Here is a 23,639-nt window from a genome sequence, read left to right as displayed (position 1 = left end):
TTAATTTAGAGTTTTATCCCTCATGATCTTTTCTCTCTCTCAGCATTTTGAAGGAGACTTTTCAGTCTCAAACCACGCTGGCATCCTTTCTTCCACTCTCTCCTAGGCACTATTTTGTCATTCTCACAAGTAGGTTATGTGCCAATACTACTGAGACAGTGTGTGTGCATGGTTGTACGTGTATTTATCAATCAGCCACAAAACCAGTCTCTATCTAAAACCAGTCTCTCTCTCTCTATCTATCTATGGAGACATCTATCTATCTATCCATATATCTACATATAGATATGCATATATAACAAACACAATTTAGAGTTGCCAGTTAACCTAACCTGGATGTCACTGGACTGTGGGAGCAAGACCCAGACCAAACCCACAAAGGCACAGGGAAAACATGCAAACTCCACACAGAAAGGCCCCGGGGTTCAAACCCATTACCTTCTCAGGCAGCAATGCTAACCACTGCAACACTGCGCCGCCCTGTACAACATTAAAACCGGTAACTGGTTTTAATGTAGCGATGTTGTGGCGGATTGGTTAATGTTTATGTGTGTTGAAAAGATCTGCAAGGGCAGACCTCATGTCCAGCCAGAAGACAGTTTACAGTCATGGAAAGACACTGTAAAACAAACTTTAGTTAAATAACCCTGATTTAAACTTGAATATTGCGTATTAAAAAACTTTGCTTAGTACCTGAGAAATGGCCAGTGTGAGATGAAAATTTCAGCTATTTTCATTACAAGATTTTCTTCCCAATTAGAAAGATAGTTAGAATAGCGATATGGTCCTATCACCTTATGCAAAGTTTCCCACTCAGTGAACAGCCTGTATGACACACAATCATATACTCTCAGATCAACCCCAATACATTATGTCAGCTTGTCATATAGCCCAGACGCTGTAACACAGCAACGCATGATTAGGGCTGTTGACTTGCTGCTGATTGGTCCTGGGGCACTGTCTTGATGACCCATATGGCTCTTGTCAGTTTGTGCAGTTACAGAGTGTGGATGACGATCTGTCTTGACGTCCATGTGGGTGTACTGCAAGTTAACATTAGCCTGTAGTGACGGTATGATGACACGTCAGCAGGGTTACCAGAGCTAACTTGAACATTTGTATGTGAAAATATACACAATCTACAAGCTGGTGGTTGGCATTAAAGGGATCTTCGCTTCTACATTTTTATATAATATTTTAAGCCTTTGATACAAGATGAGTTAAATTGGTGGTGGTAGCGTGCAATTTCTTGTTTCAGACAAGAACATGGCGGCCAACTAAAATCAAGATACAGTACACTATCACTGCAGAGGATGTGTGTGATTGGAATCCTAGAAACATATAATCTATGACCAGGCTAAAATACACTTAATGAGCACTTTACTAGGAACACATGTACACCTGTTTATTCATGTAATTCATCCAATCAGCCAATCATGTGGCAGCAGTGCAATGCATGGTATCCTGAAGATCCAGGTCAGGAGCTTCAGTTAATGTTCACATCAAACATCAGAATGGGGAAGAAATGTGATCTCAGTGACTTTGACCATGACATGATTGTTGGTGCCAGATGGTCTGGTTTGAGTCTTTCTGAAACTGCTGATCTCCTGGGATTTTCACACATAACAGTCTCTAGAGTTTTTACTCAGAATGGTGTCAAAAACAAAAATTATCCAGTGAGCAGCAGTTCTATGGATGAAAAAGCCTTGTTGATAGGAGAGGTCAGAGGGGAATGGCCAGACTGGTTGGAGCTGACAGAAAGGCTACGTTAACTCAGATAATCACTCTTTACAACTGTGGTGAGCAGAATGAACAACATGTCCAACCTTGAGGTGGATGATGTACAACAGCAGGAGACCACGTCAGGTTCCAGTCCTCTCAGCCAAGAACAGAAATCTGAGGCTGCAGCAGGCACAGGCTCACCAACACAGGACTGTTGAAGACTGGAAAAATGTAGCCTGGTCTGATGAATCTGGATTTGTGCTGAGGCAGCAGATGGTAGGGTCAGGATTTGGTGTGGGGAATGTTTTCGTGGCTCACTTTGGGGCCCCTTAATACCAATCAGTCATGGTGTGAATTCCACAGCCTGTCTGAGGATTGTTACTGACCGTGTGCTTCCTTTTATGGCCACAATTTGGCCCCACTTCTAATGGCTACTTCCAGCAGGATAATGCTCCACGTCACAAAGCAAAAGTCTTCTCAAACTGGTTTCATGAACGTGACAATGATTTCAGTGAACTTCAGGTGCCCCCCCCCCAGTCACCAGATCTGAATCCAGTAGAACACCTTTGGAATGTGTTAGAACTGGAGATTGGCAGATGAATGTGCAGCTGACAATATGAACAAAATATAAATATGTAAATATAATTACACACTTGCAAATGATCAAATCCAAAATGTATGGGAAAAACTCGAAACATAACTCAGAAGTATAGAAAAGATGTAATAGAGCATCCAGTCACACTGTAAAACACTGAATACATCTGTCCTGGATGTTGTTCATTATTTTGACCTGCATACAAATACAGAATCCAAACAGGAACCCCCATGGTTCCTTTTGGTTCAATTTATTTGTGATGTAAGAAATGCTTTATTTTATGGGTCCAAAATTTCTGAATAATTTCCTAATAATATTGTTGGAAGTTTCCTGGAAAGAAATATATCAGTGCATCATTTCAGGTAGAGCACTGACATTGCGCTTGTATTAGCTATGGGGCATCAGCTATTACATAGCTCTCCCCTGGAAACTTCCTTGGAAGCTATCAGGGAATTCCAGACGAATGAAATAAAGTGTTACCGTAGCTTCAAATTTTACTAATAATCATAATGTGTGTCCTTCATGTTTCTCTTGAAGTCTTGTTTTATCACTTGTCTAAAGTAAAGGTTCCCAAAAATTTAAGTTTATGTTTAAGTTTTAACATTTAAATTACTAATCCACGTCTTTGGCCAGTGCTTTTAGAAAATTAATGTTCCAGTGGTAACATGTAACTACAAGTCATTAGTGTTGCTAAAGTTTTTAATAGTTTCTGTGCAAATCAGTTATGTTAATGTTGTTTCATTAGCACCTTTCTTTTCCTTTTTCCATTTCCCTCTTTTCTCCTCTCTATGCTCCTCCTGTCTCTTCCAGCTATGAATTCGATCCCTCAGGATAAGAGAGTGTCCATGGGTTTGAATGGAAACCTGTTCTTCTCCAACGTTATTGCCCAAGATGCTAACACAGACTACAGCTGCAATGCCCGCTTCTTCTTCACACACACCATCCAGCAGAAGAACCCCTTCACACTCAAAGTTCAGACCAGTGAGTAGACAACACACACAGACACACACACACACACACACACACACACACACACACACACACACACACACACACACACACACACACACACACACACACACACACTTAGACAACCTCACAATAAGCCACTCAAGGCCACTCTCCCATGCACACATACTGGCTCTCCCCTTCTCGGGACAGGGAAGGGGAGAGCCAGTTTACTAGACCTGCAGATGTCATACTGATTTCTGAGTTATGCCCTTAAATATTAACAAGTTAATTAACTAGTCATTAACTCAACATTGAAAATTGAACCCACTGCATTAACAGTGTACAAACTACGTGATCCAGTTCTCTTGTCATGTCTGCTGCGTGTGTTTCGATCACATACTAATCACACTCAAATGGAATATGACATACAGTATGTCCACCTAGAGGTAATGTAATGACATCAAATGATATGCATGAAATCTGTGATATTTACCCCAGGTTGCTGCAGAAAAATGAAGACATGAAATATTGGATTCTCTTGATGTAATGTGAAATCTTTTCTTTCAGCTTTGCTCATGTATCTTCAACATCATGCTCTTTTTATTTGTCTGTGTGGACTGATGATCCACTGTGTGTGCCTGTGTTTTCAGAGGAGCCGTATAATGACACATCTTACAATGCCACTGATCCCTATGGTGGTGAGTGACTTCCTGTCAGGACAGCTCCACTTCCTGTCCACCTGCTTAATCATGTCCCACAGTAACATGGCTAGCACACTAACCTGCTGGCTCAATGCAGCCCAAGCCATCCACTGACCTCAGACTGATCTTGGAAACTAATCAAACCTCCTAACTGCTCTCTGCAGGCGTAGAATTGACGATGTGGTTTCATGTAGAAAAGTGAGAATGGGTCGTTGTGTTTCTTATAAGCCAAAACTGTTTTATTATATGTTTTTGGATTGAAGCTGTCAATATTAAATATTTTTAAACTGGACAGAGAAGCAAAAACACAAAATCTACATGTATTCAGCATGTCTTCGGGAGTTTTAATCTTGTCTGGGCAGAAACTGCATTTAAATCATTAAAAATTGAAAATGTATTTCCCTTATTAAATCTACCACGGATCATAAAACCTAGTCAAGACAAAATACTGCCACATGAGACTTGTGAGCTATAGTATTAGAAAGTGCTTGAATCATTGTATCTTACACACTAATCAAATCCAATGTTCTCAGATCACACGGGGGAACTCCTGAATTGATAGACTATACAAAGCTAAATAAAGCTATTGACCTTATATGCAATGCTTGTATAAACTATTTTTGTACTGAACTGAATGTAACAGCTTAGACCAGCAATAGATTGAACTTACTACAGAACTGTAGACAGAATATGAGCTTATAGTCAGCCCGTATGAACAGTCATGCATTTACCATACAGTTACTGTTGTATGTAATGAAGTGCCGTCGAATGGTGATGCATTCACCGACTGTTGTACGTAGTGAGGTGCTGGGTCATGCTGCTGAGTATCTGCTCTTTGCTTTGGTGACATAAGGATTCAAGGATGCCTTAAAGATGCACTAAGTCAAAGAATTGTGTGTAAAAGTTCCTGATATACACTACTGGTTAAAAGTTTTAGAACACCCCCATTTTTCCAGTTTTTAATGAAAATTTCAGAATCTCAAGTCCAGTGAAAACCCTTAAAAAAATTGAAATTCCATAGCAAACAGGCCTTTTCCAGGGATTGCGAAAACTGGTTAATTTACAGCTTTCCTGCAGCAATGGAAGTAAATGAAGCCTTTAAAGTTAATGCAAACAAAGGAAGACAGACTGGTTGGGTTCATCCTATAGCAAGATAAAGACCCAAAATATTAGAAGAAGAGAACCAGACAGAGGCTTCACATGATAGAAAACAGGCACAGTCTCCAGACATAAACCACACGGAGATGGTTTGGGATGAACTGGACAGAAAGTGAAAGCAAAGCAACCTACAAGTGTGATACATTCGTGGGAACTTTTGCAACAGTGTTGGGACGAACGTTCTGAATAATATTTGATTCATATTGTATAAAAAATGCACAAGTGTGTTCAGCTGCTGAATGAGTCAAAAATTTAGAGTAAATTTAGTTCAAGAAGAAGATTCAATGAATTCTTGTCTTTCAAATCACCAATTGTTTAGTTGTTCTATGCTTTAATGTCAGAAACACTGAGACATTGAATTATGTAAATTTAAAACAGCTGGAAAAATGGAGGTATTGTAAAAAAAATTTCCAGGTAGTGAAACTATTAATTATCTGTAAGACTAGGGGAGCTGGATAAGCAAAGATTACTACTACTGAGCGGGCCATAGCATTCAGATGAAACTGGTTAATCAAGACAGCCTAAGCAGATACAATCCTCTTAAAGGTAAGTTAGGTCAATGCTAGAGAATGGTGTCCCCTGTCATAGGGCCCAGTAGATTTATGATTCCACAGCCTGATACCCAATGCAGGTCCTAATGAGTGGTCAGAAAATCACTTAACATTAATACCGGGCAAACAGTAAACAGGGTCTACAAAAGATTATTTTCAGTTGCATCCTTCCAACATCTTATTTAAAAAAATGCACCAAAAACTGGGCCTACTTTGGTCTTTGTTGAATTTGTCCTTGAACTACAGTATGTACCAAAATCAGTGTCTGAAGAAAGGAGTTTCAGGACTTTCATGAGTTATTGAGTCATCTCATGATCTCAACATTGTCCAACATAATTTGATTGAACCTTGCAGCAGTTGATGTTTCCCAGATTTAAATCTCAAAACTGACTGAGATACATATAGTCCTATATATATACATATAGCCAGCAGTAGTTTAGACTGTTATTTTATGCTGGATTCAGATACATTTTTGATTCACACTTTTTCTCTCCATGTAGTATGTCATATGTAAAATTTGGCTGTTGCTTGTTTTTTTTGTTTGTTTGTTTTTCCTACCAGAATAGAACACAACAACTCTTATCTGAAACTCCTAACATACACTAACAGACACCAACAATTTAATGCATATCCCAATGGAATAAAAATGTTGCAGCTCAATCAAATTTCTCCTAATCAATAAGTGTAGTGTTACTCAGCTATTCATTACACATGGAATCAATCAATTGCCTCATACCTCATAGCTGACATATCAGAGGAGGATGACCAACTGGACCAGATGTGACTTCAAATAAAAGACAAACCAATATCTCTCTGACCCTAATATATCCTCACATAGTATAAATAAAAAAGTATCCATCTAATTTAGTCTATAACTTTTTATTCCACCTTTCAGTCAGTGTTAAATGATCACATGTAATGAATAAACATATGGTAAATTGTGACATGCACCTATTGAATGAGCCCATCGCTGGAGGGAACAGATCAGCTAAAGTAGCATCACATTTGGTAATGGGGGAGCCAGGGTGGGGTGTGAGGTGCTCCCTGAGGGAGCATCTTTTCCCTGAGGGAGACAGACCAGGCTTGCGGTTTGGAGGCCCAGTGGGACTGAAGATACCGATGAGGCTCCAACACTGAGGAGGATTAGGTCACATGATGAATATTCAGTCTGGATTCATGCTGTGATCTTTAATAGTCATATATGAATGGAAATAAGGTTTGCCACCTCCTACTTCTGCTCTCATACACCTTTCTGTGTGAATGTGGGGAAATGATGGGGACAACTGTCAGAATGTTCACACAACAGCACTCAAACATACACTCGTGCAAACATGCTAGCTACTTTGCTGCTAATCTCTTAGGAATGCAGAGAGAGAAGCAAAGACCACAATTCTGTCTTTTTTTGTGGATGGGAGGAGTCTAACACTCCAACATATTCTGAGCCTTGCCAGCATCATCAGCAGGCTGTTCGCCATGTTTGCCATGTTTTCAGGGTGCTCAATGCATTTCTGTAGCTAACAACTATAATGATTGTGTAATTTAGCACTTTGGTGGCATTTGTTTCCACTGACCCTTAATGCCTCCTTCTTCTGTATGTTTCTTCCTCTTGTCATTGTTCTTCTCCTCCCCAGTGTCACTAACAATAATAGATCCTCCTCACCCACTCCTGTCTGTTTACCGGCCACTGGAGAAGCTAACCGCTAACAGATGCTTTAATCCCATACAGATCTGCATCACAAAGGAGGTTTATGCTAATTTAATCCCACGCTCTTTTTTAGCAGGCTGTAGCTCTCCACTGACTGGCTTTGGTGTCCACAGTGTTTGAAATTGTGTTGAGATTGGAGCAGACTGGAAATGTGCTGCCTAGAACTCTGAGTAATGATCAAAGATCCAGAAAAATTACCCTATATAATAGTTAGCAGCCTTTTTTTTTTTAATTGGTTCAGTCAATGGTCAAATTCCAAACAATTACTAGTTATCAGTCAACTACCATTGACAGTGCTGCATGGAATTCAATGTAGTATAAGGTAATCCCGAGCCTTTTTGGAGCTCTTAGCAGAATGTCAACCCACACTCCTCTCAAATGTTTACAAATCGAAGCATAACAATAAACTCTTGCTGTATAAACTAGTATTCCAGTATAGCACTTATAGGGCAATTCTATATTTTTATAGGTTTGGCCATGGTTTCTCTTGTTTATGACAACTTTATATTCCCCAAAGTAATTGCTGAGATCGCAGAAGGCAGTGACATTGCCTAAAAGATACCAACGGGTGGAAGAAACACAAGCAGTCAGACAATGATTTAGTCAGACTTAATGTGAAAGAGAAAATGAGGGTGAGCGACTAAATAATTAACCAAAATTCCATCCATCACATACTTAACATCCTCACAACTTTGAACTACAGTACTCACTGAGTTATGTGCACACAGTTTTCCTGTGCAATGAAGGGATTATTAGCGACATTTCAGGTGCGCTCACTTTCAGTTTGACCTCCAAATAAAATAGTTAATACAATCTGGATAAACTCATCTGACTGCTTCTTCTCTCTAGCAATGTCTTTGTTGTATGGGTCTCACAGTTTAAGTTGAAGCACTTAAAGCAGTTGAAGATTTTGAAGATCATGAAGTGTAAGAGCTGAGAACATTTCACATTATAGCTACAAGTTTAAGCCTGTGGGCAGTCGAATGGTCAGTTTGTATGTAAACACTGAAAGAATTTGAACTACCAAGTGAAGAGTAAAAGCTGAAAGCAGATGAAATCTCAGCTGAAAAATAAGAGAGGAAAGCAGTGGAAATGTCAGTTGAACTGCAAACAATGAAAGCAATTGTAATTTCAGCCAAAGCTCAAGTTGAAATAAATGAACCTGGTCAAACTGGATCAACACTGTATCTATTTGAAAAAGTCTCTCTTTTTTTGTAATATAGAATACCACAATTTAAGTAATGTAATATTTGACACTCTTAATGTTGTCATGACATATGAAACTAAGAAAAGGTGTGTGAGTCTTGTGAAATTACAGTCAACTTCATGCCTGGTTAAAATGTGTTTGGGTGTTGTAGAAACAAAGGCAGCACTTGTCAGTTTGCTCACATTCCAGTCTGATTAGCTGAACTGACTGTTTGATCAATTTATGCTCAAATGTCGATTCACAATTCATGTTCTACCTTATCTTCCAACCAAAGTGAGCATTTTCCAAGTGAAACTAATGCTATACTATCAAAATAAATGTGCTTATAGATATTTCTCTTCCCTCCTTCCTAGTCACTGTATGATGTGCATGGAATATAAAAGGCCTTACAATCTATAAGCCACACCCACAGAAAACCAAGGTTCTGTTCTAAAGGGTCTAGTTTTGGCAACCACTTACATGCTGCTACTGAGGCTTAATGCTTTAGTCAAGCCCTACGGGAAGGTTTAACATGGGGCTGAAGACTAATGCATCAGCTACATGACCCTAAATATACTTCAGTTTGATGTTAAACTAATCTCATTACAGAACAAAAACTGGGCAAGTTTTATTAGCGGCTTATGTAAGCTTTTAATGGCAGTCTTGCCATCTCTTTTCCTTTGGAAAACAAGCGAGATCAATGACCCTGTTGCTGTTTCTGCATCTCTTAATGTCTTCCTTTGAGAGAAGCCAGATAGAGTTAGACCTGTTTAGAGGAAATTTGGCCTGACTACAGACTGCTGAGAGAGCCAAAGCCAGCTGGAGATGGAACACAGCGACAAGGAAATGATCAGAATAATAGTGTTAGATCTATGTAGTAGTGCCCACAAACAGGATGTTTAGCTCCTCGTAGGAAGTGAGTCATACGACAAAGATAAACTGTAGTGCTCTTGGATTCTATTCTGGATGTGTCCGTGAATATTAAACCCTCCTCTTTCCTTATCTGTAGGCCGTAGAGTAGCTGAGTCCACGCCGACCTTCCTCTCACCGGCAGGCAGTGAGAGCTCAAAAATGGTGCTACGAGATGAGCAACTACTGCTGGAGTGTATTGCTGCTGGACTGTGAGCTCACACACGCACACACACACACATACACTGCAAATGATAAGATGATATTTTCGTAGTACTGAACAGTACCAGGATAAGGTCAGCTTAACATTCTTAAGTAAAAAAATCTTCCTTCTCCGGACTAACCCTTTAAGAGAAAACAACTTTGTTATCCCAAGATAATGACATAATTCATGATATTGAGATCACAATATGAAAAAAATGCAACCACAGCCGCTCGTGTTTTTTGTCAAGGAAACAAATGTGAATTCACAGTCTGTGTATGTGATTTTAAAAAAAATTGTAACTAAAGAAGGACATGTTTGTGTCTGGGTCTAGTTTCCAGTTATTTCTTTAACAGTTTACTGTATCTGTAACTGGTCCAAACAAATGTAAGACGTCACTGCAACTCACTAGGATACTGCAGATGTTAATGAAAAATGAGCTGTGATGTGATTTCTCTTTCAGCACATACAGAGGAATGAGATGTGGAAAACAGAACTGTTCAGTATGCCATTTACACCAAACCCACGTATGTGTCACTCCTCCCCTACAGACCGACGCCTACCATCAAGTGGTTCAAGAAGGGCGGGGACCTGCCAGGACAGAAAGTGAAGTTTGAGAACTTCAACAAGACCCTGAAGATTATCAGTGTGTCAGAGGAAGATGCTGGAGAGTATGTATGCATGGCCAACAATCAATTAGGCAGCATACGCCACTCCATCTTTGTCCAGGTGAAAGGTGAGGAGGCCATGTTTATGCGTTTTTACAAATACAGTATATTAACTTGTGAGTGAGTCCATCACGCTAACCTCACTCCCTGTTCTCCACAGCGGCTCCATACTGGCTGGACAAACCTACAGACCTGGTGCTAGCCCCAGATGAGAACGGGCGCCTGGTGTGTCGGGCCAACGGCAACCCTAAACCTAATATTCAGTGGCTGATCAATGGACAGCCTATAGACAGTAGGTGTAGCTGTTTCAGCTTTCTTTCTTTCTTTCTTTCTTTCTTTCTTTCTTTCGTTGTTCTTAACCAAAACGCTGACAGGTTTGTTAGCTAACAATCTTAAAAAACTTAAAATTGTGTTAAGTTATAATTTTATATAATATTATTATTGATTATTGGTCATTTTCCTAGCAAGTTTTAAACATTATCGCAATGGATTATCAAATAACATCAAAATTAAGGTTGTGTATTGCTACACAGTTTTTCTGAAATTTGAGAGTCATTCATTTTATGCTAGTATTATTGTTCCTCAGCTCTGTGTGAGTGTGGCTGGTGAGACTGACATGTTTATTTGAGGAGCTGCCCTATGTGATTACATTACATTGCATTCTTTTAGCCTCTAATTATACACATGACACATAGTCTCTGAGTAGCTTTACTCAGTGATTAGCTAATAGCTACCTATGAACTTATAGTAGGAGACTGATTATACTCACTAGATCAGAGTTTTTATATTATCCAGTAAGCCCCTTTCTTATATTTTTATTGTCTTGGAATTTTTCAGATACAGTGTCCTAAGGCTCCATCATTTCTTCACTTTTGTTATATCCTTTCCACCCCAATATTCTCAATCCTCCTTCATCTTTCCCTGACCCCAGGCTCCCCCCCCAACCCGAGCAGACAAGTGTTGGTTGACACCATCATCTTCCGCTCGGTGCAGATGGGAAGCAGCGCTGTCTATCAGTGCAACGCATCCAACCAGCACGGCTATCTGTTGGCCAATGCCTTCGTCAGTGTTCTCGGTGAGATGCAGAAGGGGTTGATTTGAAAATGTCAACAGAGCAGTTACTCACATTGGCTGGGAGTAACTGCGATTTTGAGTAACTGCTCTGTTACTCACAGGTGACCTTAGCTACCTTAGCTAAGATACACAAATGTACACCTTAGCTTCACTCTTCACAAAGTCTCAAAATCGCTGTGAAAATAAGGACTTGAATGGACGCTCATTGTGTTAGAGAAAAGCAAGCAAGCATATCCTAAAATGTGTTCCTTTAATGTTTATAAATTGCTATTCAACTATTTGATCAAATTGTTTACACCTTTTTGATTTCACATCACTTTAAAAATTTAGAATATTCTGTGATAAGCAGAGTCCCTGTTAGTGATGAAGTGGTAAAGGTGTAATCCACTGTCCCACTCCCTGTAGACATGCCTCCAAGGATGCTGGGCCCTAAAAATCAGCTGATTAAAGTCATTGAGAACAACCGCACCTTCCTGGATTGTCCATTCTTTGGTTCCCCTCTGCCGGAGCTACGCTGGTGAGCATTGACTGTTCATTGTGTACTTGAATCCAGAAATAGAGGTTTTGGCATCATCCTACAGCAATGCTTAAACACATATTTTCATGTGTTTCTCCATGTGTAGGTTTAAGAACGGACAGGGCAGTGGGCTGGATGGCGGTCAGTACCGTGTTTACATCAACGGTACCCTGGAGATCAAAAAGGCCCGAGCAGAGGATGAGGGCACCTACACTTGTGTGGCCAATAGCATTCTTGGCACAACCGAGAACCAGGTCCGCCTGGAGGTCAAAGGTCAGACATTACATCACTGCTGCACTCAAGACTCATATGAAATGTCCTGTTATGACAAAGCATCCAAACCCATTGCATGGCAGAATGTTGTGTTTTCCTTTCTTTGTGCCAAAAAGCCTGCACTGTTGGATTATATGCAAATCTCTTGTGCCTTTTATTAAAGTGCCTCATCCTCTCTTTACTAACAGATACATTTATGTTCAAATTGCATGTACTGCAAACATATCCATTCTAGCATTCAAGGTAGTACTAAACTGAATAAGATTTCAAACTAGTGAACTAATCACGGTGGCAGTTTTTCAAGTCATGTGGCAAGGATCCTTATCTGGATTATGTTCACTGGCAACACTTTTTCCAAGCGTGACTTCTTACACTGCACTGAAGTTGTAGGGAGGAGCTCAGCGCGGGACTTTGACGCTGGTGGCATTACATTTTCTAAAATGGATTTTCGAATGCATATTAGTTGTATATAGATGTCATTTTTAGGAGACTGCACTGAATTTTAAGTCAAGTTCTCTCACCCCAGTGGCAGATTTTGTCTACTTGCGTCAGTAGAAGAAGAAAGATTTTAGGAGCTAAACAGATTTACATGGCCTTACACTCATTTTAGAGTGTATTGGTGTGAATGAGACTTTGTTGGAAAGGACTGTTTTACATCCAGCTCTATGACATCAGTTATCTGACAGAATTTCAACTCCCACCGATATTACTGCATGCATCTACAGTAAATGTATGAGTTAATATAGTATGTGCCTTTGTGTGTATGTGTTTGTCTACACCCTCACCAACTCATCCAACTCAGAGCCAACTCGTATAGTTCGAGCCCCCGAGCACCAGTCAGCCATCAGGGGCTCCATGGCTCGTTTCGACTGTAAGGTGACGTCTGATCCCAGCCTGCCTACCACTGTGGCCTGGGCGAAGGATGACAAGCCTCTGTATCTGGGATGGAGGTAATGGAACTTAAAGGTGGCCTTAATTCTCATCATACATAATTAGCTCCTCTCGTACATTTGTAAAGTCAAAACACCACAACCCGTCAAGGTTTTAAATGAAGAAAAAATCCTTATTTAAGTTAGTTTTAAGGCGAGACGCTACAGGTGAATAGGTCGAAACTTGAAACTTGATTACTTACATTAAGACAATTATTTTTGTATTACAAGTTTTCTGAAATTTTGAGTTTAAATATGAAGATGAGGCATTATCTAATTAAATATGCATTGACATTTCCACAACAGAAATCTAAACAACGGATAACTCCAGGCTCACGTTTTTTGTTTCATTTTGTTGACAGATTAGAGCCAAAGGTTTTCACAGAGATCTCTTTTCATCACTCCACAAATCAGAAAATACTGTCAACAGCCATAAAAAAATCAATTTTCGCCATGTTTGTAGGAATAAAATGTTCTATAATCAGGCTATGAATGATATATGAACAAACCCCCTAGTAAACCCCAGTAAAAGCCTTCAGAATATAGATAAGAATAAAACGGGAAAGTTTGGTGGATGTCAGTGGAGATTTCTGGCTCAAAAACAAAACCTAATTTTGAAGAAAATGGCCTCTAAAGATGTGCATTGTAATTGAAATCTACAGACACAAAAAGACAAAGTGTGGTAAAATAAACATCTAAATGTGCAGGTGTGTTGTCTGTGGTGTCTCACCTTTTTTACCATCAGTACATCATTACCACATTTCTGACTGTAAACTCTTGTCTTTTAAACTCCAGTAGATGGGTAAACACAGTTTTCTCTCAAATGAATTTAAGAGAATCAACATTAAAGATTCAACTGGTCTCTGGTTTGTTTGTGCTTTTGTGAAGTTTTCAGGTTAGATATTTAACGCTATTAATATACAACACCACATTTTTAATACAACCTGGTAACCCAGTTGCTCACTTTAGAGATAAGGAAGAAGCCTGTTGTCCAGCAGTTTGGGTTTGGGTACTCTCTGACAGGCAATAGCCTGTCACACTGATCCAGTTGTAGTTGTACAGATCTGTCCTGTTGGGAAGTAGATTTTCAGTTTCTTACTGAAACTTTCAGTGACATTTCTTTATTTGTCTTCTTGTAGTTATCCTCATTTATCAATCCTTGTGGAATCCTTGTTTCTTGTCATACAGTTATAAGGTCAATACCCTTCAGATATGTTTTACCAAAACAAACAAACAAAACACAACAAAGATCTTCTTCCAGATCAAAATGCTAAATCTTTCAGGGTTTCTGTTGTTATTAAACTGTGGTAAATACAGTGTAGTCTTACTTTTACGTCCCTTATACACTCAGTCTGAGACTCATTTATACAGATATCAGCTTTAAAAGAGACAAAGTATAAACTTGAAAAATACTATATATACTATATGCAGTAACATTCAATCATTTGTCTGTGTGTCTCCCAGGCTGAGGAAGGACGAGGAGTCGCTGACCATCCCCAATGTGAACGAGGGTGATGAAGGAACATACACCTGCACTGTTAAATCTGAGATAGACCAGGACTCAGCCTCAGCCCGCCTGACTGTGTTAGGTACACTCACATACAGAACAGTGCTGGAACAGTGCTGAAATCGTGTGCTTCAGTGTCAACAGTAGATTGGAATATTACCCCATTATAAACATTTTAAATATTACCTGGGAAAAACTGTTGAAGTAGTTGAATTAAAATGTACTAAAGTTTCAGTTGTAAAAAGTCTTTTTTTTGTAAAGAGTGTGTTGTTTCACTGTCTTATAATACTGTTACATTAGCCCCACTGTATTCTAATATTATCCTCATACTCTCCAAATAATCTTCATACTCAAATACAATATGCTGCACGATGGATACAGGGTTTGCCTTCATTAAATAAATAAATAGAGAAATTAATTAATTAAATTCATAGTGATGGAAAAAAGGAAAAGAAAAAGTAGAAAATCTGTCAAAGTTAACATACTGTAAAAAAAGGATCAGCACTACAAAAACTGTTCTTACACACTTTTAAATGTATTGCATGTCTTTCCATATCCGACACGCAGTTAGTCAAACTAAAATGTTTGTAGTGTAGTCTTTAATGTTTGTGCTTTAAATCCTATCCTTTAGAAAGTTTTTTTCTTGACACTGTACTATTTTTCAGCTCTACACCTCAAATGGAAATCATGCATGTTTTATTGTTGATGCAGTTTACTAAATACTTATCTAGCTTAGCTTTAACTCTACTTACTCCCATTGATTTAACAAAATGCATGCAGCGTATTGGGTTGCTGTAGTGCTGTGTGTGAAAGTGCTATAGTGAAACTATGCTGTGCTATTGTGTAGACTCAGTTTGAGCATCCTGTGTGCCCATTGTTTTGACATGTGATACTTTTGCCTTAATGATAGTGAGCCACAGAAATAAGCCACTGTATTTGGTTAAAAAAAAAAAAAAAAAAGATAATTCAGCAGACATTACCAATGAATTAAGTATCGCAATAGTGCAGTACATTTCATTTGGGTCAAGAGATAGTGACACACCTTGAGAAATGGCAGAAATTTTTTTGTCACTGTACACTTGAAGAATTTTTTGAGATGATGGGAACATCTTCAGAAAATGTACCTTTCTGTTAGTTGACCTACTGAGTTTTCCGAGTTTACTTTTTAAAGATTTTTGAGGAAAACTTGCTTACATCTGTGACTCAGATATCGATGTCTCACCTGTCAAAACATTGCTTGCATGATTGTGTCACATTGGAGCTAAGTGTAGCTGACTTTCATTAATACAATGTGTTCTAAATTACATGTTAACGGTAATGGTTATGCTCCCTTGCTGTTGATTGGCTGGTAGACTAACCTGCAAACTGTAACCTTTATACCCACTTCCTGGTCCCTGATCCCGCCCCACAGAGGAAGCCTCCCTCAACCCCTCAGTCTCTAGTGCCTTGCCTCCAGGTAACACACGGCTTGGGTGGAAATCTTTGTTTTTCTTTCCTTTCTCCGTTCTGTTTTTTATTAATGTTTATTTTGGTTTCCTATGGTGTAATTTTTTTCTCTGCCTCTGTCTTAACTTGTGCCTCTGTTGTATTATAAAAATTATATTAAAAAACATTTTTAATGGATATTATTTTATTATGTAGCCAAGAATACATCTCATGTGTGTTTGAGAGGAGAGACTGTTTTTATTACATAATGGATTTTTATATGCATGCACCACAATCTATCCTTTCAAATCATTTAATCTTATATTAAGTGTAAAGATGTCTGTTCATGTTTCATAATGTCCAGTTTGTTACAGTTATTCCAATCATTGTAAGTTGTTTGTTGATGGCATTAGTGGAGTCGATTTCCTAATTTTTCCTAATTTTCAGGAATATTTCCTGAAATATTCCCGGTGAACTGGGAGGAGACTTGTAGAGTTGAAGGCTATTAGGTGTTCTAAATCTAGGATTGTGTTTTAACTTGAGATTGAAGGACTGATCATGAAAATAAATGACATGTATTTTGCAGCATGCAGCATGTATGTGTGTGCTTGTATGTGTGTGGCATTTCCAAGGTCACGTCATTCCCTGTTTCTCTGCAGACCGTCCAGACCCTCCCACGGATCTGGACATGTCGGACGCAGCAGCCCGCAGTGTTCGCCTCACTTGGATCCCCGGAAATGACCACAGGAGCCCCATCACAGGTCAGTGTTCACACACATATACTTGTACACTCTCACCTCTCCGAGACATTCTGGATGGATTAAACTACCATTAATTTTTACAATTCTCAAAAATGTGTCCTGTTTTACATGCATACTCTGAGCTATATTTATGTATGTGGCAGCAGGGCAGCTTTTACTTATCTCATAGTCTTCTTACGTGGAAGTAAAATGCATCCTGTAGGCAGATTATGTGGGTAAAGGTGAACTAAAAATATGTGAAATGGTGGAATTTGTCTCAGCTAATCAAGCTTGGGAAAGAAATGATGTAGGGGTGCTGAAATAGAAATACTGAAGAAATTACACACATTTTAAAGGTGATATATGTAAGTATTTTAGTTTAAAACATTCCAAAAGTACCTAAGATTATCAACATTATATGAAGAAATAATAGTTCTGACGTTACATCAAAGACGTCTGTGTATTGTGTTCCAGAAATATCTACTGAAGTTAGCATGCTAACCAGCTAGCCCTAGCCCATCCCATCCCGAAATACGACTTTAGTGAGTCACTGTAGCGTCCAGTCTGCCCTCAGTCCAACATGAGAGGATGAAGAAGTAGTAAGTGTGAGTAGACTATAAACCCGTGTTGCAGTCGTCCTCTCTCAGCGACATTCCTCCATCTTACCTCAAGCTCAGCTACTTATGCTGCTGCTCCAGCTGCTCTCCCTCTCCCTCGCGTTCCTCCACCTCCCGTTGCTCGTCCTCCACTCCTGCCACCACCACATCTTCCCTGTCTGTCTAAATGGGCAGACTGGATGTGAAATCATCGTCATCAGTCTAACAATGACCAAAAAAAAAAAGCCAACCTACCAGTTTCATAATCAGATTGCAGGGTAAACCCTATGTGGAAAACAGCAGGTTTGGCAATATGTCAACAACTACCCTATGCTGATGTTTGATTTATTCAGGCTAAGGTTAGCTCAGCATGAGGGTGAGGGTTGAAACTTGGTTGTGATTGGCCAGTGAGTCCAGTCCCGGAACACACACTTAGCATGCTCTCATGTGTCAGTATGCCAGATGGGCAGTCTGACTATGGCACAGGGGAAGAGGAAATAAAATGAATGCAATAGGGCCATAAAAAAAAATTGAGAAGATGAGGGGATGAAATGACATGATACAAGAATACATGAAGCTGATGGTCCACAGGAGGGGACCTAGAGATCCTAGACAATCTGCTGAACCCCATCAAGAACCTCCACATACTCCCAGATTACCACTGTTTCAACAGTAAGTGGTCGGCCTTGTCTAAAGCCAGATGTGTGTCTCTGCAGAGTTCTTGGTCCAGTTTGAGGAGGACCGCTGGGAGCCAGGCAGGTGGCAGGACCTGTCCACTTACCCCGGGGACCTCAACTCTGTCATCTTGCAGCTCGCCCCCTATGTCAACTACCAGTTCAGGGTCATCGCCATCAACTCAGTGGGCCAGAGTAAGCCCAGCAGCCCCTCACAACGATACAGGACCAACGGAGCTGGTGAGAAGCACCACACACTCATCTAAAATATAATACATGTGTTTAAAGACTGATAATGAAGTGTTTGGATTGACGCTAATGTTCTTCCATCTTTTAGTTGGTTAAATGTAGTTTACCTGGCTTTTAATCAGGTACAACATATGATCTAATTTACATGAAAAATATGATCTTGTTCATCAAGGCATTTGACTCCTATCTACCTCTAACAATACATTATTTAAAAGCTATGTCATTAAACAGTTTTTAAGAATAGGTACAACCTTTATAAAGTGGTGGATGTTTATTTTTGAATAAAACTCTGTATTCCTGCTTATTATCAAAGACAGAATACAGTACAGATTCTAGAAGATACAAGCCAGAAAGCTTTAGGTCATAAATGTTGAAATGGGGTTTGTTGGAGTGAATGTATGATCTAATTTTGTTATGTCAAAACAAGCCCCAGATGCCATTCCCAAAGGTCTACGGGGATGGGGCTCCAAGAAGGATAATATGGAGATCACTTGGGAGGTAAGACATGTACAAGGCACGAAATTAAATCTTGTAAGTGTATTGAATTCAGTGATTGTTGACTGTAAATAATAGCAATAACACAAAAGAGTGTAGTCTCTATTGTGATCATAGAAATGTGAAAATAAAATTTAGCAATCTGAAAGAAGTAGGGACAATGTACTGAGGACATACGTATAATAATTTCTCACACTTTGTTGTTTTCGGCCAATGTCAAATACAGTAGTTGGCAGCCAGGCTGACTCTGCCATATGTTTTTTTAAATCCATGGTGGAACTGTATCAGAAATATGTTTACAAGACCTATGAATTCCCAATTAAGTTCTTGGGACTCATTCAGACACCTCCTTCAAAAAGCCCTGAATACAATCAATCAATCAATCAATCATCAATCCAAAACTTTATTACAGAGTCACGGTCCAGATAAAAGACAAAACATTACATAGAATAAATTACAAAAATGTATGTGTTTTATGGGTCTTGCATATCAGCATAGCAGAATCAACAGCACCCCCTACAATATTTCAATGGAGTAGCACTCGCAATATGTTTTACCTAAAGGTACAAAATACGGTAGGCACATGAAATATCCCAAGACTTACAAAAAAGCCTCTTGAAGCCATACCTTAAACCAAACAGGAAGTCAGCTATTTTTGAATTTACCGTGCTATTTTGGCACAGTTTTTGCCATTTGCAGGTGTTGTACTTGTGTTGAAATCGTCCTGGAGAATTGATTAGATCGACTTCAAATTCGGTCATTGCAATTTAAAGACGTTCACGATGCTAAATAGCAAAGCTTTTGAGATTTCTTTGAGCAGCGCATCTGTGGCGGCATGGTGAATTTCGATGTCTCACCATAAAACAGGAAGTTGTTGTAACTCAGATATACATTGTCCAATCTGCCCCAAACATCATTTTTGATAAGAGTTCTGGCCTGAAGACATCTACATGCCAATATTCAGTTATAATGATATCACAACCTACTAGCAATGTGTAATGTTGTAATGCAAATCCACATCATCAGAACTTTCCCAAATTTCACGTTTGATACCTGAAGACATCTATAGACCAATATTGAATCATAGTAATTGTGCCACCCACTGGCAACAGGAAGTAATTCTTGTGTGACAATTATCATTTTATGTAGGTAAAACTTTAATGATCTTGTCTACACTAGATATACAACAACATAATGCGTGTTTGGTGCATGTTCTCTAGCGCCACATTCTTGACACAGGAATGAATAAAAATGTGCAGTACATCATGTCCGTTGCCACGCACTCCACGCAAGAAGTGACATCTTACTTGTTCATGCTGTTTCAAAAGGTCACGAAAGTGCACAGCTGCGTCAACCGGCATCCTGCTAGCACCCGCGACGTATTGCTTGGACAGATCATCAGTACAAAGATGAAAAAGAACTGGGGAGAAAATTCCCCCTTGCCTGACACCATTGCCAACCCAAAAGAGGGTTGTGATAATGACCCATTTTACTTGCATAGTCTGGTGGGCATACCAGTAAGCCAGAATTCTCACAATGTATTTGGGCACTTCGCTTTGACTGAATTTAACAAACAACTTTCTATGATTGACATGATCAAAGGCTTTGGAAGCATAAACCACATAAGAACTAACAAGTTTTTATAGTTTTTATATTTGTTTACAATTTCCTTCAAGGCACACTGTATGTACACAAGTCAGTGCCATGTGTAGCTTTAAAACAAAATGGGTTATCTGCGATTCATATAATTATACACACATACATATATATATAATATTAATATAATTACATAATTGCATCTCTAGGTAGATGAGTATTACTTAAGGATTTAAGAATTAAGGATTTATACTTTAACCTCATAAGGATTTTTGAGGATTGCTTTGTATGAGCATAATAGGCTATGATGTCTACCATTGTGAGGGTTGACCAGTGCAGTTTTTCTGTTTTGACATTGTTTCCATTTCATAGCACAGGTATATGTTCAACATTTATTGACACAGAAACAGGTATATGATCAGTCTTTGCTAGCTCATGCAGAATACTCATACACCCAACTAAAGCATGCACATCAGCTGTACTAATACAATGTTCCAGCCAGGATTTAGTGTGCCAGGCCTCAATAATGTAACTTAACTATCTGTTTGCAAAAGCACTTTGCTTGACAATATAAAATTCTTATCTAGACAGAACTGAGCCATATGATTGGCAAATAATGATTGTCTGAGATATCTGCATTCATATCCCAAATTACATAATTATGGTCAATACTTGTATAAAACTACCATTAGAATGTGTAAACCCTTTACATGTCTATCAATCTAATGCCACTTCTATGTAATTGAATAAAAAAATGTAACTTGAGTTTCTAGACCCTCTGCTTTAGGTGTGGCTCAAAGAAGGGCACCTTTCCACATTCATACGCTTATTTATGCCCCAAAGAAAATGCTTTTTGGAATAATGTGTGTAATACAATATGAAAACCAATCACAACAAGACCCTAAAATTTGCCTCTAAGGCTCAGGAAGGGCCCAAAAAAGTATTAGCACTAACACATTCTGCCAAATTGAATGTGAATTGCAGAAATTATTAATTCAGTACCACTAAAAGGCATTACACTACTGGTTGAGAAACAACTAAAACTTTGAGATTTGACCTTTTTAATGAGATTTGACCTATATTGATGACATAGAAGATGTTCCTCCCAATGAAATTAATTGTGACTCTGTGAAAGTCTAATTTAATGCTTTAATTATGTTGTTTAATTCCGAATAATATTTCCAACTGTGATATATGATTTAATATTTATTCATAACAGTATCTCATCAGCATCTAGAATCAGCACGTATTTTTCAGTCAATGTGTACTGACAGTGAGCTTTTTGTTTTTTGTTTTTTTTTCCAGCCCCTGCTTGATCTGGAGAGAAATGGCCCAAACTTGCACTACAACGTGTGGTGGAGACGGAAGGATTTGGGGGAAGAGTGGAGTAATGTGACAACAGTGGGGTCTAAACATATCGTCCACAACACAGAAACCTATGTGCCTTATGAGATCAGAATCCAGGCCAGAAATGAGTATGGACTAGGACCCGAGTCTAATGTGGTCATTGGATACTCCGGAGAGGACAGTAAGTAGATACACAATAGATATCATATTTTTGAAAGACAGACAGCAACAACATATATTTATGGATGAAGACTGGTAGATATTTTCTTTGATGCTTGTTAGGGCTAACGAAAACTCAGATCCTCACAGTTTCATCAGTGGATCATTTCTCTTTGTTTTAAGCCATTGTTACTCCAAGTAGTGCAAAGCAACTAGAGCACCACAGAGGCAATTTGTTGTTCTTCCAGCACATGCAGAACCAAACCTTTCTGACTTTTCACACCTTCTGTGTCCCTTTTTATTTGTTCAGAGCCCACTGATGCTCCCACTGACCTGCGGGTGTCCAGGGTCAACAGCACCAAAGCAAACATCCACTGGAAGCCTGTGGACCCAAACACTATCCAGGGAGAATTCAAAGAGTACAGAGTGAGACTGGCTGAATTTTTGTAATAAGAACCGGCTGCAGAGTTGGTCTAAAAATAGATTGAATATTAATTTCCGCTGAAGTCCCTTTCTCAGTTTCTGACAGTTTCTCTTGAGTAATCTCTTCACCCTCCTCTGCATGTCTACCCATTAATCCCTTTCTTCCTCTTCTCCATCCCAGTTGTATTACTGGCGTGAATCCAGTCTGGTCCCAAGTCTGGTGGTCAGTAAGGAGAAGAAGACCAAAGGTTTCTACAGCACCATGGCCCAGCCTTCTGGCATCCTCAGTGACCTGGTGCCCTATTCTAAATATAAGATGTTTATGGTTGTGGCCAACAGCCGCTTTGAGGGTCCACCCAGCAACACGGTGGAATTCACCACAATGGAGGGAGGTGAGGATGCCAGCCAATCGAACAAAATATTACATTCAAGAGAGACTGACATGTCATGTCTTTTCTAAGCCAGGTAAGAAAATACAGGACAAGTCAGTCCAGTTCTGGCCAGTTTTATGTGGGATTTTAAAAACACACACATAAATTTCGAAAGGGGCATTTTTAATCAGGTATGCGGGTATCCCGCCTACTGCCACCTTTGTGACTTTATTACTGGAGCCCGAAAATCCAAACTTAACATGGCAATGTGTCAGGCTGAGACCCTTTCAATCAAGCAAACACTTGGTGTGTGTTTATCTCTTAGTAAATTTTGGATGTAATAACATCAGATGGTCACACTTGAGAAGTAAAATTTGCTTCTGGGACAATAATGTCTTGTAGGGAAAAAGCATTGGCTTTGCATTTTGAAAGATATTTTGGCATAATTGAAAAGGATGTCTATGAAACTATATCTTTTTGGAGCCAGCATGGCCATTAGTGGCACTGCATTATGAAGCCTCCTGCTTCTTCTCCTTACTTATTTGACCGTGTTTTTGTATGTGTATAGTTCCTGATGCTCCAAGGTTCTTCCGGATCAACCGGAGGAGTTTTGACACCATCTACTTGGAATGGGACAGACCACTGGAGCCAAACGGCATTCTGATTGGATACCAGCTCAAGTATCAGACAGGTGAGCTGCTCTCATTTGGTAAATCCCAAATATTCACATATATACTGTATATACAGACTTTTGAGCATTCAAATATAAATGTTTGGTCATGTTTGGTCAGGGGTCAGGGGGGTCTTCCCTCAAATTTATGTTATTTGACTGTGCTTTTTCACATTATTTTGGACTATTATCATTACATTATTATAAAACCACAACACAGGTTGTTGTTTTTCACAGTAACTCAGA

General features: G+C 39.2%; 1 protein-coding gene across 5 annotated transcripts in view; it reads left to right on the top strand.

Annotated features, from left to right (window-relative positions):
- The window catches only part of nfasca (neurofascin homolog (chicken) a), a 103,858-nt gene that overhangs the window by 52,284 nt on the left and 27,935 nt on the right, over nucleotides 1-23,639 (top strand). For 3 of the 5 annotated variants that reach the window (XM_040115840.1, XM_040115837.1, XM_040115836.1), the window contains exons 8-25: nucleotides 3,128-3,298; nucleotides 3,919-3,966; nucleotides 9,579-9,690; nucleotides 10,232-10,416; nucleotides 10,509-10,640; nucleotides 11,280-11,423; nucleotides 11,828-11,939; nucleotides 12,046-12,212; nucleotides 13,015-13,162; nucleotides 14,606-14,730; nucleotides 16,060-16,104; nucleotides 16,733-16,834; nucleotides 18,126-18,323; nucleotides 18,760-18,830; nucleotides 21,729-21,951; nucleotides 22,240-22,355; nucleotides 22,534-22,744; nucleotides 23,292-23,414. In XM_040115840.1, the coding sequence (XP_039971774.1) occupies nucleotides 3,128-3,298; nucleotides 3,919-3,966; nucleotides 9,579-9,690; nucleotides 10,232-10,416; nucleotides 10,509-10,640; nucleotides 11,280-11,423; nucleotides 11,828-11,939; nucleotides 12,046-12,212; nucleotides 13,015-13,162; nucleotides 14,606-14,730; nucleotides 16,060-16,104; nucleotides 16,733-16,834; nucleotides 18,126-18,323; nucleotides 18,760-18,830; nucleotides 21,729-21,951; nucleotides 22,240-22,355; nucleotides 22,534-22,744; nucleotides 23,292-23,414 (2,433 nt within the window). The remainder of the gene's footprint in view (nucleotides 1-3,127; nucleotides 3,299-3,918; nucleotides 3,967-9,578; nucleotides 9,691-10,231; nucleotides 10,417-10,508; nucleotides 10,641-11,279; nucleotides 11,424-11,827; nucleotides 11,940-12,045; nucleotides 12,213-13,014; nucleotides 13,163-14,605; nucleotides 14,731-16,059; nucleotides 16,105-16,732; nucleotides 16,835-18,125; nucleotides 18,324-18,759; nucleotides 18,831-21,728; nucleotides 21,952-22,239; nucleotides 22,356-22,533; nucleotides 22,745-23,291; nucleotides 23,415-23,639) is intronic. The other 2 variants (XM_040115838.1, XM_040115839.1) reach the window with 2 other exon arrangements.

Source organism: Xiphias gladius, chromosome 21, assembly GCF_016859285.1.
Source record: "Xiphias gladius isolate SHS-SW01 ecotype Sanya breed wild chromosome 21, ASM1685928v1, whole genome shotgun sequence".
NCBI classification, from domain to species: Eukaryota; Metazoa; Chordata; class Actinopteri; order Istiophoriformes; family Xiphiidae; genus Xiphias; species Xiphias gladius.
The sequence above is the reverse complement of the archived record's forward strand: the minus strand, read 5'-3'. Positions and strand labels throughout refer to the sequence as shown.